General features: G+C 50.3%; 1 protein-coding gene across 27 annotated transcripts in view; it reads right to left on the bottom strand.

Moving 5' to 3' along the window:
* Positions 1-3,735: 3,735 nt before the first annotated feature.
* The window catches only part of Epb41l1 (erythrocyte membrane protein band 4.1-like 1), a 123,527-nt gene continuing 111,371 nt past the window's right edge, over positions 3,736-15,891 (bottom strand). For 22 of the 27 annotated variants that reach the window (XM_063284435.1, XM_017592007.3, XM_017592006.3 and 19 more), the window contains 5 exons: positions 13,800-13,886; positions 12,779-12,862; positions 10,507-10,587; positions 10,081-10,197; positions 3,736-7,066 (listed from right to left, as the gene is read on the bottom strand). In XM_063284435.1, coding sequence (XP_063140505.1) covers positions 7,058-7,066; positions 10,081-10,197; positions 10,507-10,587; positions 12,779-12,862; positions 13,800-13,886 — 378 coding nt within the window. In that variant the 3' untranslated portion in view covers positions 3,736-7,057. The remainder of the gene's footprint in view (positions 7,067-10,080; positions 10,198-10,506; positions 10,588-12,778; positions 12,863-13,799; positions 13,887-15,891) is intronic. The other 5 variants (XM_063284442.1, XM_039105759.1, XM_063284448.1 and 2 more) reach the window with 3 other exon arrangements.

Genomic DNA, 15,891 nt, shown 5'->3' with positions numbered 1-15,891 from the left:
GGGCATCAGATCTCATTACAGATGGTTGTGAGCCACCATGTGGTTGCTGGGATTTGAACTCAGGACCTCAGGAAGAGCAGTCGGTGCTCTTAACCACTGAGCCATCTCTCCAGCCCCCATTATCGAGCCTCTTAAGATGCCTACCTCCAGCACCATGACAGTTGTCAATGGCGAGAAACCATAAAAGCTGTATCCAAATCCTTGCCATCCCTAGAAAGGATGAGTCCCTCCGCCCCCTTTACTGGTCTCATTTTTTTTTCACCATACCTGCATATCTCTAACCTTCAGTTGGTCAAGGGTTTGATCTGAGTTTATTTCCCATTTCTGTCCCTTACCAAGACCAAGTCTCCCTTGCCAATAGATGTGTCCACACTTTTTACTGGTGCTAAAATTCTGAGACAGTGACCCAGTATAGGGATGAAAACTTGGCAATTAGTATTCTCAATTCACAGAAGAGAAAACTGAGCTTCACAGAGGGACTACAGACTCAGAGAGTACAGGGATCAGATGCAAAAAAAAAAAAAACAACCAAACAAACAAACAAAAACAAAAACAAAAACAAAAAAACTTGATAAAACCAGCTGGAGTTCTGGCCCCTGTGCTGCTGCTTCTGTGTCAGACTTCCTCAGTGATAGATGAACTTGTCAATCTGCCCCACTCATAGCTTCTCAAGTCATCTCGTAGGGGGATTGCAGAATAGGCTAGATGGGGCAATCATGGTTAATCACAGTGGGCTGCCCCAAGGTTAGCCAGAGGCAAGTCAGACCGGCAATCTCAGCCTCTATGGTCAGTTCCATTTCCTTTGGGAAGCTGCTCACCTTCCCTCCCCAGCTCCTGTCTTAGGAGCTGAACTCTGGTATGTGTGGTCAACAGCTTCCAGGTGGCTTCACATGGCTTCCCCATCTGCTTAGAGGTCCAGGACATTTAACATTGGACATGGAAGTTTCAGGATATATAGGTGCTGGCCTGGACATCCAACTTTGTGAACCATGTTCACCCAAAGCACGATTTCTCTACTTTGGTGCCGTTGGTATGTGAGGTCAGGTAATTCATGGTGGCAGACAGCTGTTCTGTGGATTAGAAGTTTTGCTGCAAACATAGGCTCGCATCTCTAGAACACTGGTCAACTGTGACACAAAGATCTTTCTAGAGACTGCTTCGCTACCCTTTCCAATGCAAGCCGAGAAACCACTGAGCTGGATGAACTACTTCCCAGAAGCAGAAAGACGGTGCTACAGGTCCAGGAGGTGTGTAGTCCCAGTGTTTGTAATCCATTCCAGGATCCTAAAAGTAATTGATCATTAAGTGGAACTTACAAGGAAAATTCTGGAAACCATTCTCAAAGCCCCCTACAGCAATTGCCTTGCACAAAAAAATAGGACTCTGGGGGCTGGAGAGATGGCTCAGTGGTTAAGAGCACTGACTGCCCTTCCAGAGGTCCTGAGTTCAATTCCCAGCAACCATATGGTGGCTCACAACCATCTGTAATGGGATCTGACTCTCTCTTCTGGTCTCTGAAGAGAGTGATGGTGTACTTGCATACATAAAATAAATAAACCTTTAAAAAAAATAGGACTCTGGAGAAGACTGGGATTCTTGCATTGTGTGGCTTTTGTATCATTGAATGAGCTGGCTTTACAGAGAAAAGCAGTTAATATTGAGTATCTAAAATGATAGGAAAATGTTCAGAATGTAAGTTTTAGAAAGTACTTAGGATGGTATGTGCAAGATGACGTTTATGAAAATAAATATATGGGGGTGGGAGGGGAAGACTTGTTTTGGAGCAATATAGAAAGGGGACCTGGGGTGATTTTCTTGACAGAATAAAGTAGAAACTGTATAGTGTATACCTCAGATGTCCTAAGAAAGGAGTTTAGATTTTACAGAGATTATGGTTTTAATTTCAGTCTTCATTCATTACTTTCTTTCAGTGTCAAGCTCTGCCGGTGTGTGTGTGTGTGTGTGTGTATGTGTGTGTGTGTGTGTGTGTGTGTGTGTTGTATGTGCATGTGCTGTGTGTGTATGTATGTGGTATGTGTGTGTTGTTTTGGAGTTATTTTCTAAATTAATTAATTTTTGCACTATTGTTTGGTTGGACCTACTACCTAGCCTATTCTTATTTCTTTTTTTTTTTTTAGATTTATTTATTATATATAAGTACACTGTAGCTGTCTTCAGACACACCAGAAGAGGGCATCGGATCTCATTACGGATGGTTGCGAGCCACCATGTGGTTGCTGGGATTTGAACTCAGGACCTCTGGAAGAGCAATCAGTGCTCTTAACGGCTGAGCCATCTCTCCAGCCCCCTACTTTTATTTCTTAACATCTTGTGTGTGGATTGTGTGGGTGTATGTGGGTGTGTGTGGCTGTGTGTGGGTGTATGTAGATGTGTGTGGCTGTGTGTGGGTCTGTGTGGCTGTGTGTGGCTGTGTGTGGGTCTGTGTGGCTGTGTGTGGCTGTGTGTGGGTGTATGTAGGTGTGTGTGGCTGTGTGTGGGTCTGTGTGGCTGTGTGTGGGTCTGTGTGGCTGTGTGTGGCTGTGTGTGGGTGTATGTAGGTGTATGTGGCTGTGTGTGGGTGTATGTGGCTGTGTGTGGCTGTGGCTGTATGTGGCTGTGTGTGGGTGTATGTGGCTGTATGTGACTGTGTGTGGCTGTGTGTGGGTGTATGTGGCTGTATGTGACTGTGTGTGGCTGTGTGTGGGTGTATGTGGCTGTGTGTGAAGGGAACGCATGTGAACCATGATGAGTATGTAAATCGGAGGACAACTTGCAGAACTGGTTTCTCTCCTTCCACCCTGTGGGTCCCGGGGATTGAACTCAGGTTTTCAGGCTTGGTGGCAAGTGCTTTTGCTTTACCTGCTGAGTCATCTCACCAGTCCCCTAATTTCCTTTCTTAATTATTTTCAAAGTGAGTTACTTTAAAGAAAAGTCAGTCAGTAATGGGATGTAATGGTGATTGAGCACTCGATGGGACTGCTGCGCACATTTCTAAGCTTCCAAACTGGAGGGGGGACGGACTCGCTGCTCTTCTTTCAGAAGGATGATGCCACACCTCCCAGCCCCAGGTCTTGGGACCCATGTACTTCCTGTCCCCATGGCCTAGAAAGTCTTACAGGCTCTTTCTCTATATACAGCTCAAAAAAATGACCTCCTTAGGGAGGTCCTTCACCTGGCCAACCACTATTTTCTTCTTTTTGTGAAGTTAGGGTTCACGCACAGAGCCTTATACATGCTAAGCACGTACCTACCACTGAGCTACACTGGCACTTGGCCACCTTGTTAAAGTGGTCCCCTTCAGTGACCCTTTACCCACTTCCTCAACAGGTCATGTCTCCTTCCAAGTGCTGATCTCTCTAACCAGTTTTTTCTTGTTTCATTGTACTAGACTGAGAGCCCTTGAGCAGCAAGGACTTTGCCCTTGCACCTCAGGGAGCCTAAACCAAGGCCTGGGCTGCCATGGGAGCTTCAGACATTTGTTGATTAAACTCATTCTGTGAGAGCCTGGCTTGGCATATGCCTTTGATCTCAGCACTAGGAGGGGAAGAGGCGGGTCAGTCGGTCTCCTTTGACTTTCAAGCTGGGGCTATATGGCGAGACCCTCTCTCAAAAACAAAGCCAAAGTGTTCTGTTTCGTGTCTCCACTCCAGTTCTGTATCAGTTTGTACCAGCAGCCAAGGTCAGAGAGGAGAGACAGAGGGGCTGGGAGATAAGGGAAGCTGAGGGAGTCCATGGTTCAGCATCAAACACATTTATTTCACTTTTATTGAGTATACAAGAACAGAGAGCACACGCATACAGCACGGAGCACTGAGGTGGGAGAGCGTGGGGACGAGAGAGGAGAGAGGGGAGTGGGTGAAAAGGAACAGAACAGCATTGCAGTTGGCTGGTAAGGTGCTTTTGGAAAAAAAATAGATATCTAGAGTGATGTTTGCTCATGCAATTTCAGGCCAGTCTTCGTGTGTGCTTGCAGGATTCAGAAACTGAAACAGGTCCTGGCACTTCCTGTACCCTTGTGTGGAAAAGATTCACAGGAAGCGAACGTGGGGGAAACAAAGGTGCATGAGACACAGCGTGGGAAGAAGCCTCAGGGTGCAACTAGTTTGCCCTGCTTGCTGAGGTACACGGGACGGGGTAGCCCAGTGTCACGTGGTGGGTCAGGAGTTGCATCAGGACGGTCATCTGGAACCCTGGCTGCTCTCTGAGGCTTTTCCCACTCGGTTACCTGGACCCCCGGATAGCAAGGTGCCACAGATACAATGAGACACACAAAAAAGGCAAAAGAAGAAGTAGGCTGAAGTCAGACAACACAATGTCCTTATTCTCTATGAAGTGGAGGAGGGGGAGGAGACAGTGCCCTAGATTTTAGTTTTGCAGGTCCCCTCCTCCCTAGGCGGGGTGCTGACTGCCTCTTGGAACATCCATGGAGTAAGCATCTTCCCAAACCCTAACCTCACACGAGCTAAGCTGGGTCATTTCGTCCTTGCCCTGTAGCCCACATTCAGAGCAGGTACAGCTCTCTGAACAAAGACGCCCCCTCTGAGGTATGTATGTCCTGTGTTTACAGGCCGGGGAGTTCCTGCAAAAGCAGGTGAGACCTGAGCCTGATTCTAAGGGGATCAGAGAAGCAGTGGGAGCTTGCATGCCGTGAAGAGCAGGAAGGAAGTTCTGTGGCTTCTCCATCAAGAATGGCCAAAGATCCTGGAGCAGAGACAATACGCTGCCACACTGGAGCGGATCAGACCTAGCAGCCTGCACCAGGGGCATATGGCTGACTCTGCTGTCTAAGAGCCTTGCTCTTCTCAGCTGCCACAGAGACATAAGCTATCCTAGCTTCTTGTCCTGTGTCAGGCCAGCACCTGTGAGTAGGTAAGGTGTACGTCGTAAGAGTAACTAATAAGTAAGCCAAGAGGGCACATCCAGCCTGGGTTCTCTGAAAGACATTTCTGGGAAATGTCTAATCAGGTGGAGGGAGTAAAGAAGTGTTCTGAAATGAGCCAGCTACTACGGTTAGGGACAGGCTTGTCCAGTGACTTCCCAGGTCCCTCCTTTCCTTCCGCCTTGAACAAAGCCTGACACAAACAGGCAAGTCATGAACATTTGTTGACTAATGTATGAACTGCCTTAGCAGAACAGGAAGTGAGATGGGATTGCTGTGGGATACTTTCACTCAGAAAGGGAGAGTCATTGCGAGCAAGCCAGAGAAAGTCTGTGTGCGCCAGACTGAAATAGCAACCCGTGGCAGGGTTTTCTCCAAGGGCTCCTGTCACCTCAAGGCCATTTCTGAGCTTGAATACTGACTGACTGAGGTACTGCAAGCCAGGGTCTAATGCAGATAGAGCCAGGGGCAACACTTCCACACCTGCTGTTGTTTAAGGAGCGCTGAGGCCTTTGGAAACACAGAGTGGGCCTATCATGGCCTTCCTTGTGTTCGTGGCCTCTTTATCGTGACTACTTTAGCTCAGGAAGAAGAGGATGATTCACAAGATGGACAGAGGCAGAGGGGAAAGACCGGCTGGCCATTTCAGAAAGCCAGGTTAGTGTCTCGCTGCTCTCCACCTCAGCCAGGGCACCACCTCCCTTTAGAGAAAGAACTAATTGTGACCAGGTGCTGAAGAGCAGGGCAAGACATGGCAGCATACGAACCCAAACAAAGACCCTGGTAATAGTAAAACAGAAAGAGAGAACCGAAAAAACCAAGGCAAGCCCCCCGGAGGTAGGAGAGCTGACCCACGGGACCTCAGCAGCAGCGCCCTGAGCACAGACCAGGCCCTGAGAGCTACTGCTGGGGAGAAGGCATTTTGGCCTGGCATACGCAGGATTACGTCTGTGTTGCTCCCTTCTGGCCGAACCCTCACCTCTCCATGGAGGGCTTCTCCACTCTCCCCACCAATCACCCAGTTACACAGTTTCACACACAGTTTCACTACACTGAATCTGTCAGCCCTACTGGGAGCTGGCCACACCCAGAGTCCAGTGTTCTTGGCTGGGCCAGTTTGGCAAGATCTAGGAACCTTAGGATACACCAATCACAGTCAGGTAATTATAACTTGGAAGTGTCAGCTGCATACTTACCAGCACAGTTTATTTTAATGTTTGTTTTCCTGTTACATGTAATATACATACTTAAAATCACAGTCATATAATCTCCTACGAGCTGCACCTCTATCATGGGAAACCAGAAACATACAATGTCTACTTCCCTTCCCGTGACTTCCTTTTGCTCTCATAGCTTCTTCTCCTTCCAACGAGAGTTATCTGCAGTGGTCCTCGGCAGGACCAGGACACAGAACAGGAGGGTTGGGGAGAGAGGAAGAGGGGAGCCGAGACAGAAAATGAACAGAGGATGAGTAGAAGTCAAGGGTGAAGCAGGGAGGCCGAAGAACAGAGAGGGGATTTCGCAGCCCAGTGTCAAGACCCAGAAAAGAACAATTGAGTGTTCCTCCTCCTCCTCCTCCTCCTCCTCCTCCTCCTCCCTGTGTGGCAGACTTCCATTCTTGGAAAACAGCCGACTCTGCGTGTCTTGCTGCTGTGGCTTCTCTGGCTTGGCTACACGATCTTGTTTCTTTCCTCCTTTGCATTAGAGAGAGCAACAGAGGCTGGAGAACAGATGGGGCGCTCATCCATCCTGGAGTCTGTGCAGCCGGGGTTCAAGGGAATGTCTACAATCATCTCGGTCTGCTTTTGTAGTTTGCAGAAGAAGGGGCTTGGGGAGCGAGAGATTATGATTGTTATACATTTTCCTGAAGGAAAAAAAAAAGTTCCCACCAATTCAATTTGCCTGCAAAGGAAATGAAGGTTGTTGCCGATGTTGGTTGTGGCCATCAGCTGACTGCTCCGCCAGCCCCAGCAGCGGTGCAAGGACGCGGTGTTTCCTGTATATATATCTATATCTCTATATATCTATATATATATGCTTTCCCTTCCCAGTCTCTCGTCAGTGACAGTACGTCGCAGCTGGGATGTTGGTATTGTCGGAGAATCCAGAATGAAGGCCCCTTCTTAATGATTCTCTGGCTTGGGTTGGACCAGACACGCCAGCATCTCTTCACAGAGGTCAGGATTCCTAGGTGCCAGAGGCAGGGGAATGGTGGGGAGATAAGGGAAATTCATTACTTTAACCATTTGCCTTTGAAGCAGTTTTGGCTTTCCCTCTACCCTGCATTGTGGCCCATCGAGAAAGAGAGTGACCTATCCAAGGCTACACAGCTCACTTGTGGCAGCTACGGGATGACTCGCATGCACCTAACTCCAGAGTGGTGTGTACACGTGTGTGTGTGTGTGTGTGTGTGTGTGTGTGAGAGAGAGAGAGTGTGTGAGTGTGTGTGAGTGTGTGTGAGTGTGTGAGTGTGTGTGAGAGAGTGTGTGTTAGTGTGTGTGAGTGTGAGTGTGAGAGTGTGTGAGTGTGTGTGAGAGAGTGTGTGAGTGTGTGTGTGAGTGTGAGAGTGTGTGAGTGTGTGTGAGTGAGTGTGTGAGTGTGAGCGTGTGTGTGTGAGTGTGTGAGTGTGTGAGTGTGTGAGTGTGAGAGTGTGTGTGAGTGTGTGTGAGTGTGTGTGTGTGAGTGTGTGAGTGTGTGAGTGTGTGTGAGTGTGTGAGTGTGTGTGTGAGAGAGTGTGTGTTAGTGTGTGTGAGTGTGAGTGTGTGTGAGAGAGTGTGTGAGTGTGTGTGTGTGAGTGTGAGAGTGTGTGAGTGTGTGTGAGTGAGTGTGTGAGTGTGTGAGAGTGTGTGTGTGTGAGTGTGTGAGTGTGTGAGTGTGAGAGTGTGTGTGAGTGTGTGAGTGTGTGAGTGTGTGTGAGTGTGTGTGAGTGTGTGAGTGTGTGTATGTGAGAGTGTGTGAGAGTGTGTGTGAGTATGTGTGAGTGTGTGTGAGTGTGAGTGTGTGTGAGTGTGTGTGAGTATGTGTGAGTGTGTGTATGTGAGAGTGTGTGAGAGTGTGTGAGAGTGTGTGTGTGAGTGTGTGAGTGTGTGTGTGTGTGTGTGTGTGTGTGTGCACGCAGAGGTGACATCTTTTGCTTTGGTCTGACGATCCTTTAAATGGTCCTTTACCGTGGCAACACTATGGTCACCCTCATTTTGCTCTTCTCCCTTGCTCCTCTCAGTTCTCTGCCTGTTCCACCCTGGCTGCAGGTCTTCTGGCTTCCTTTGTTTTTCCTAGTTATTCCCCGTGGGCACGCTGTGGTATGATCTAAAGGGAAGCACTTAAAGAACAACAACACCCCCACAAACAAACAAACAAAACCACCGGAGCCTGGATTCCGACTAACGTTTAGTCAGTCATCTACAGGAGTAAGGTCTCTGAAGTCACATTTCCCACTCCCTGGCTGTCTGCTCTGTCACTGTGAGCAAGGGTCTCAACGTTAAGCCCCCATCAATTTCCCTATAAAATGGGACCTGTCTTACACAGACAGAGACAGCACAGAGAGGGCCTAGCATACAGGAGTGCTGAATAAATGCCTTGTTGATACACTTGCGTCACTGTAGCCCTTGTCCTGACTTCCCCAATAGCAAGAGCCTCCATTTACTTACCTTTGCCATTTCAGTGGCAGCTACTCAAGAAACGTTTTGTACATGGAACTGCATTCCTGACTCCTGTCACTCGCATAGGCTTGGGTATAATCAAGGTGTCATACAAGAGTCCTTGGCTCATTTGACTGGGGAAAACTGATGCCCAGAAGGTTTGACGGCTTAGCCAGGTGGCGGCAGAATGAAGGTGGGAAACCAAGGTTCCTATTCTCAAATGGGCCAATCTCTCTCCTCCCAGACAGGTGGGTGAGGGAAAGTGAGGATGCTTTAGGCAGCCAGGTGAGTGCTATTCTCTAGCTGGCAGCCTTCAGAAGACAGATCCTCTCTGAGGGAGATGGAACTGGGAGGACCTAAACAATACCGCCCATAACAACTCATTCTTCTCAGTTTAGGGATAGCAGTTGCTAGTCCACTGTGACTGATGGTAGTGACTGGCCTACCTGTTATAGACCCCCTACTGTGTGCCAGGTACCATACATACATGCATAACCTCTGTAAGACGAACACCACGGGAAGTCAGCATGGGGAGGAACATAGGTGACTCTGGAGTCCAACACATTAGATTGCCTCTAATCAGTTCCCAACACTGTAGCTACAGGCGGGCCAGTTAAGGTGTGTGAGCAAGCAGCTACTCCTTGTGGGGCCTTTGAGGTGGCTTCATTCCCACTGAGGTGTAACTCGGGAGCTGTGTACAGTACACAGACGTGAGGGTAATGAGCGCTCGACTTGGGGAGTGGTGCTGAGGAAAGCCTGCTCTCACCCATGCTAAACATATGCTCCACTGTCAGGCTAAACCCCCAGCACTGGAAAACTTTTACCTGCCTGCATCCTCATGTAGCCCACCCAGTGGAAACGTCCCCCAGAAGTCTGCCCTGTAGCTCTTCACCGCCACATTCTAGGGTAACCCTATCCTGCTTTCATTCCCAACAGGAGGCAAATTTTGCCTGCTATTCACTTCCCGTGAATGCAATTCCACAGCAGGTATTTGCCATGTCTGAGATTTTTGTTTTCCATGTCTGACAAAATTCAGCAAGCTTCCAGAGAGGGAAGAACCCCTTTCCCAGTGTAGACTGTGAGAAGCCTGACACACCCCCACACTGCATTATCTGGGACCTTGAAGGCCTTCAGTGCTGCTGGGTCCATGGGATTTCATCCTGGAGGGCTTGAGAAGTCCTGGGTTTGTACACAAACAAAGCAGATGGGTCAAAGGCTCTGGGCATTACATTCCCCTAGCAGCATCTCATGACCCTGATGGAGACAGAGGCTTGGGATGAGAATGTGGCACCTCCATTTATTTCAGGCCTCCTGTCAATCCTCAGCCCCCTTTCCTTGCTTGCTTCTGGACTTGGGGGCTGAAGCTGTAAAGAAACTGAGACACCATCTTCCTTCCTCCTTCCCTTGGTCCGGAGCAGGGCTGCTATCTCTCTCCTTGGAGCCACAAGCCAGGTTAGGGTCACAGCTGAATATGGATCCTGCCACCTGGGCTCTTTGTGGAACTGACCTACAAGAATCTTCTGCTCCCCCCTTCACCCACACTGCTGACCCCCAGAGCCTTACCTGTGGCTTCTTGTCCCTCTCTTCCGGGGATGGGTCTGTTTCTCTATAGACAACAGCTTTGGTTACCAGCATGTCTGGATGCTGAAGTTTGGCTTCCTTGATGGCCAAAGCCAGAGCCTGGTGGGGAGAAGAACATAGTGAGGCAGCACAGAACAGCGGCTCTGAGACAAACAGAACCTAAGACCCAACTTCATAGCTGGGGAAACTGAAGTCCAGGACGGGCCAAGTTAAACAGTTAGAGGAAGAGACTAAAGTTTAAATCTTCCGGTCCCCATTTAATGCCCCTTCTTGGGGGCTTCTTAGATGAATGGGATCAGCAAAGAATGGACTTCTCTGCCCAGAAGGGCAGCCATCCATAGGTCACCCATTATGGGAGGGACTGGATACCAGGCTGTGCCCTGGAAATACTGCTCCCTAGCCCTGTACCTGGTCTTGATCGACATCTTCATCCCCAGTAATGATGATTCGCTTCTCGATCCTTGTCTCAGAAAACCCTCCCTTCACAGTCTGCAGAGAGAAGCAGAGGGCAGGGGAGAGAAAGGTGAGGTCCTTCTGAGGTGTGCTGTGATAGGAGGCCCACACACCTCAACCTTGGTCAACTGGCAAAGCTGAGAGCCATCAGATCACCACACTCTCCTGAAGACTCTCCTCTTCTAGTTTGGGGGCTTCAGACAGTAGATCCTGCAGGGCTGTCACCACCTTTTAGCTACCAAACTGTCCCATTTATGTCCCCCACGCCCAGCTCAGATGCTGCTCCTTGGTTGGCAGAGACCAGAGGCATCCTGTCTGGCCTTCCCCAAACACTGAGCCTGTGTCTCTCATGGTTTTGGACCTCAGCATGGTGCTGATCTATGTCCACCTATGGAGTGCTCTGGGCTCCAGGCTCCAGGCTCTGGAGAGTATTGGAGAGTATCTGGCTTGTATTCTGACCAGCTCAGTATCCCCTCTTTCCCAGGCTGCCCTGGCCGTGCTGAATGTCAGTCTGTTGGATGAACATATGAATGAGATGTAAATGGTGACAAAGCTCTACCTTAAATGACTTGGAACAACTCTGCTAAGGTAATTTATGACCGCCACTGTTTTCTCAAGGAGAGGGGCTTGACTAGAGGATGGGGCAGGACCTGACTGTTTGGCATATTCATGGAGGACGTGACTGAGGAAAGCCTAGCTGGAAGTAGGCAAAGGTGAAGAGAAAGAGGGGTCCCAAGTGGTAATGTCCAGAGGGGAGTTTCCCGAACTATATACTCTGTAGGCTGTGCCATGTAAGGAATCCCATGAAACCAGCAGGGAAGTCACTATTGTTCTCTAACCAGTTTTTTGAGAGGTTGTTTCCTGGGAAGTGTGACAAGGTGAAAAAGTTACCAGGTTGCAGGCAGGGCCCTGCACAGAGTGGACAGAGGGACAGTGTTGACCAACCAGACCTTCCCGTAGGTGGCTCAGCTGGACCTTCAACTCAACACCCATCTGCCTGGCTCCTAAGGCTTGCAGCCATGGCTGGACCCTCTCCTGTTTTCCTTGGCGCCTCAGCTCCTAGTTACAGCCTCTCGGCTCTCAGCCTTTTTTAACTGCTTGGTTGTCTTAGCTGATACCCACGAGGAACACCTTCCTCCTCTGGCCTGTTCTCTTCTTGTCTCCAGCTCCTGCTTGATCCAAGCTCTCACCCCCAGCCTCAGTTCTTATCAGGTACTCTAGAACTCTCCCCACTCTACCCTCCTATACTCCCTTTTTTCTTTGCACCTTGCGAGTTGGACCCAGCACCTGTGCACACCAAACACACTCTGCCACTGAGCTTCACCCCCAGCAAGCCTATTTTCATGGAATCATTGCCTGAGTTAAAACCTTTCTCCAGCTCTCCAGTTTCCTTTAGACTAAGATCCTCCATGCTCAAACCAGCCCCAGCGCCTGGTGCCTCCAGATTCTGTTTTTCCTCGCCCCAAGTGCAACCTAATTTCCCGGTCCCGTTTCTATCTACACACTGCTTCCTGGTTTCCTATAAGCATACCTCACATCACCGCCAGAAGGTCTGGAGTCCAGTAAGGCTGCTGCTCACTGACATTTGCTTCACAAGAAAACACACAGCATCCGCCCTTCCTGCTAGCATGCTTCTCTGGGCCCCTCCACCTTATGCATTCTGCTAGGAGTCCCAGGAACCTACTTGCTCTCTCTTGTTTTGGGTGGGTGGGTGGGCATGAAGGACGACAATATTATTGTTGGGATTAAACTTAGGGGCTTTGCTAGGCAAAGACTATACCACTGAAAAATATCTTTAGCCCCATTACTTTCTGTTTTGAAACAGAGTCCCACCAAGATGCCTAAGCTAGCTTGGCCTAGCCAGGTCTACATCAGCTTTCTAAGTAGCTGGGATCAGGCCTGGCAAATAACAACGTTTCCAAATGGCACTTCCTGACTTTGGGGAGCTTCCTGCTCATGACATGCTTCCGAAATCGCCTGGCTCTCAAGGCCTGTAAGATGCAAACATTGTTCATATGTACTTTCGGGGAGAGCATATGACCCCACAGACAAGCGGCCAACACGGTGTGCAAGGCCTGCTCCTAGAACAGCAGTAGCACAGAACAACGCATTCAAGAACTGGCAAAGGTCCCCTCTGTGCCTTAGAGAACGAGGAGCCAAAGGTCAGCCATGGAAATGACCGTCCCACCTACAGCCCGCTGGGGCCCGGGAGCCTGCTGCTACTCACTTTGGTGACATGGGTGGTGGTGGAGGTTGAGAGGGTTTCCGCGGTGGCGCCGTACGTGCTGGTGAGGACATCTTTCCCGATGATCTGCAGAATACAACCACCCCCACCCCGGGGGTCAGGTCAGGGCACTGGGCTCTGAAGGGGCAGGTAAGGCTAGGACAACTTCCCCAGGGATGAACAGGGGCCCAGGAAAGGTGAAGCATGGAGGACAAAGATGCTTTGAACATTGGTTCTTACACCAGAACAGCAAAGGCTTTCCAATTCTAGACCTAGAAGGTTCCCAGGCCCAGGGATCTGTAAGTTTTAGAATTTGACATTCCTAGGGCCCCCAGTCCTGACAAAACCCTAGAACCTAAGAACCTGAGAATACTGAAAAGCTGCCTCCAGGCAGGAGACAGAGCCCCAGGTCCTCATCCTGTCACAGGCAGGAACATGCTCTCCCTGGGCTAGACTCAGAACAACAACCGGAATCAAAGTGCTGGAAAAGACCTGCCAGTGATGGACTCAGGGCCACTGCTGGGGCAGCCACGATCAGAACTCAGCCTAGAATTCAAGCCTTTGGACTCCCAGTTCCCTGCTCTTGCTGGCCTGATGGAGCTGTGTGTGTGTGTGTGTGTGTGTGTGTGTGTGTGTGTGTGTGTGTGTGCGAGCATATGTGTGTGTGTGTGTTCATGAGTATGCATGCCCGTGTGTGAGTGTGCGAGCATATGTGTGTGTGTGTGTTCATGAGTATGCATGCCCGTGTGTGAGTGTGCGAGCATATGTGTGTGTGTGTTCATGAGTATGCATGCCCGTGTGTGAGTGTGCGAGCACATACGTGTGTGTGTGTTCCCGTGTTCATGTCCTGTTTACCTCCAGCCCTCATGCCAAGGCTTTGCTTACATGAGGGAGTACGGATGACTCCTAGGGGAGCCTGTGAGCACCTGCAAATGGTTCTGAGCCCCTCACTGCGCTTGCTGTGCGCTATGCGCCTGCATCCTCAGCTCCGAGTCCCCTGCCTGAGCTGGCCCTGCCTACTTACCGGTGAAAGAGAACGGATTTCCGTGGCCACCGTCTGTGGGCCTGGGATCATGGCAGCTGCCCCCTTCCCGGACTTGAGACTGTTCTCCTGGGGAGACAATAGCGCTCAGATGGCCAGGTCTCAGCTCAATGGGTCTCCAGGGTAGCCAGGGCATGTGACCGTGTGGTTATCGTCACCATCAGGTGGAGCAGTGACACAGAAGCAGAGAGCTGAGGCATTCAACCCCCATGTACTCAGCCCCACACACACGTGCATGCTTGCTCCCGTATCCACTCGACAAAGATGAGCTGAATCCCCGCTACTAGGGACGTCATGATGAACAAGATATTGTGTCGCTCTCTGGAAGCACTAAAAGTTAGGACGCCCAGGCTTGTGTCCTGGACCTGCTGTGTGCCTCGAGGCAGAACCTCTTCTTCCCTAGTGTGAAAAAGGACCTTTGCTTAAACCCATGGCACCCGTATGGAGGAACCTAGGCAAAGGGGCATTACAAACAAAAGTCCACATTCCGCTAGTTACGTGCGTACGTGAGACCTCATTTAGCCTTCAAAACCACTGAAGGCAAATCCTCGGTAGCTGTCCTATTCTACAGAGGACACAGAAGGGAATGCTAGAGTAAGTGGCTTGTTCAACTCCCATGGCGAGTCAGTGGTGGGAGCAGAGGTTAACTCTGAGCCTCCAAGGCTGCTGTTAGGTGCTTGTGGCCATACAAGCACTTGGCCCCTGGAACTGTCACTCTTGAGCCAGCTCCCCTGGTCTTATCCTGGATTGTAACTGCCAGATCTCCCCGGAATTGCCTTAGACTTTGTGTCTTGTATGTGGGTAAGGGACACCAAGGTTCTCTCTGCTGCTTTCCCTCTGCATAGTCTCCAGCCTCTGTTCTGCAGACAAATGGACCCCAGTCTTAGTCTGTGCACAGCAAGGAGCTGGGCCACGATATTCCTACCGAAGCATGGAGGAGGACAGAGCCTCCATCCTCGCCTCTGCCATGACTGCTCCTGCCCAGATTGCTGGTGGCCGGGTCCCTTGGCACACCGTCATGAGGCACATTCCTGGTAGCATCTGGATTCCAGACGGCAAAGGTCATTTGTAGGCATGTTCTCCCTCTCTGGGACTACACTCTCATAGTCTCTTATTCTCCGTGTTCCCTCTCTGCCTGAGGCAGAAGTCCAAAGCTCACCCCCATCTTTGCATCAAAACAGAAGCCACTAAACAGGACACAGGTTGTCAAAGCCTAGACGCTTTCCTTCTTGCTGCCTTGGCTGTGTGTGTAGCGGGGGCTATCTCTCAACTCACGGAAGCACTGTTCTTCTGGGGCAAGGCAACCTCCCTATCTCTCCTCGGGGCTCCCCTCTATCCACTCAGATACCCGGGAAATTCTACAGCCTTATCAATGCCACAACCTCCTGTCCCTCTACCTGTCGCCGATGATCTAACAGACACGCAGCCGACCACAAGCTTCTACTCTAAAGACACCATTCCCTGATGTCTCCAGAATCAAGGTTAAACCCTCCTACATGGCCTTGCAAACACTTCAAGTTCCAGTTCAGCCCTTCTTCACAGCCCTCTCCCTCCTTCTCCCCCTCCTCTTCCTGTACACATCTGCCAAGCAGATGTGCTTTTTCCCCTTGCTGACCTCACACTTGCTCTCACATCCTGGAAACCTTCTGTGACCATGCCTCCGTCCAGCCTTATCTACAGCTCCACTGTCCCTGCCTAGGCCACACCTTCCCCAGACCCTCCCTAGCACCTCTCAGCTCCTCCCGGAGGCCCCTAGGGTAGCTTGTTTCACTGTTCCATGAAGGCCAGAAAGAGACAGCAGCAGCTGACATCTGGCTACACTACAGGCCAGGCACTGCTTTGCAGGCTTCGCACGGGTACTGCTCGGCCTTGCAAGGACGCTTTGAGACGAGTGCCATGTCGTTCCCACCCTACTTCATAGCCGGTAAGAAGGCTTAGTGAGAAGGGTGAGTCCTGCTCACCACTGTGTGCCCAGGAGCTATGGACGTGACAGGCACTTGTGATGGCAGCTGAATGAATCCTAGTAGGAAGTGCAGCTTCTGCAGCTCTGTACCCCTGAGCTAGGCAGACAGAG

Source organism: Rattus norvegicus, chromosome 3, assembly GCF_036323735.1.
Source record: "Rattus norvegicus strain BN/NHsdMcwi chromosome 3, GRCr8, whole genome shotgun sequence".
NCBI classification, from domain to species: Eukaryota; Metazoa; Chordata; class Mammalia; order Rodentia; family Muridae; genus Rattus; species Rattus norvegicus.
Note: the sequence above shows the minus strand (reverse complement) of the source record. Positions and strands in the feature narration are given on the sequence as shown.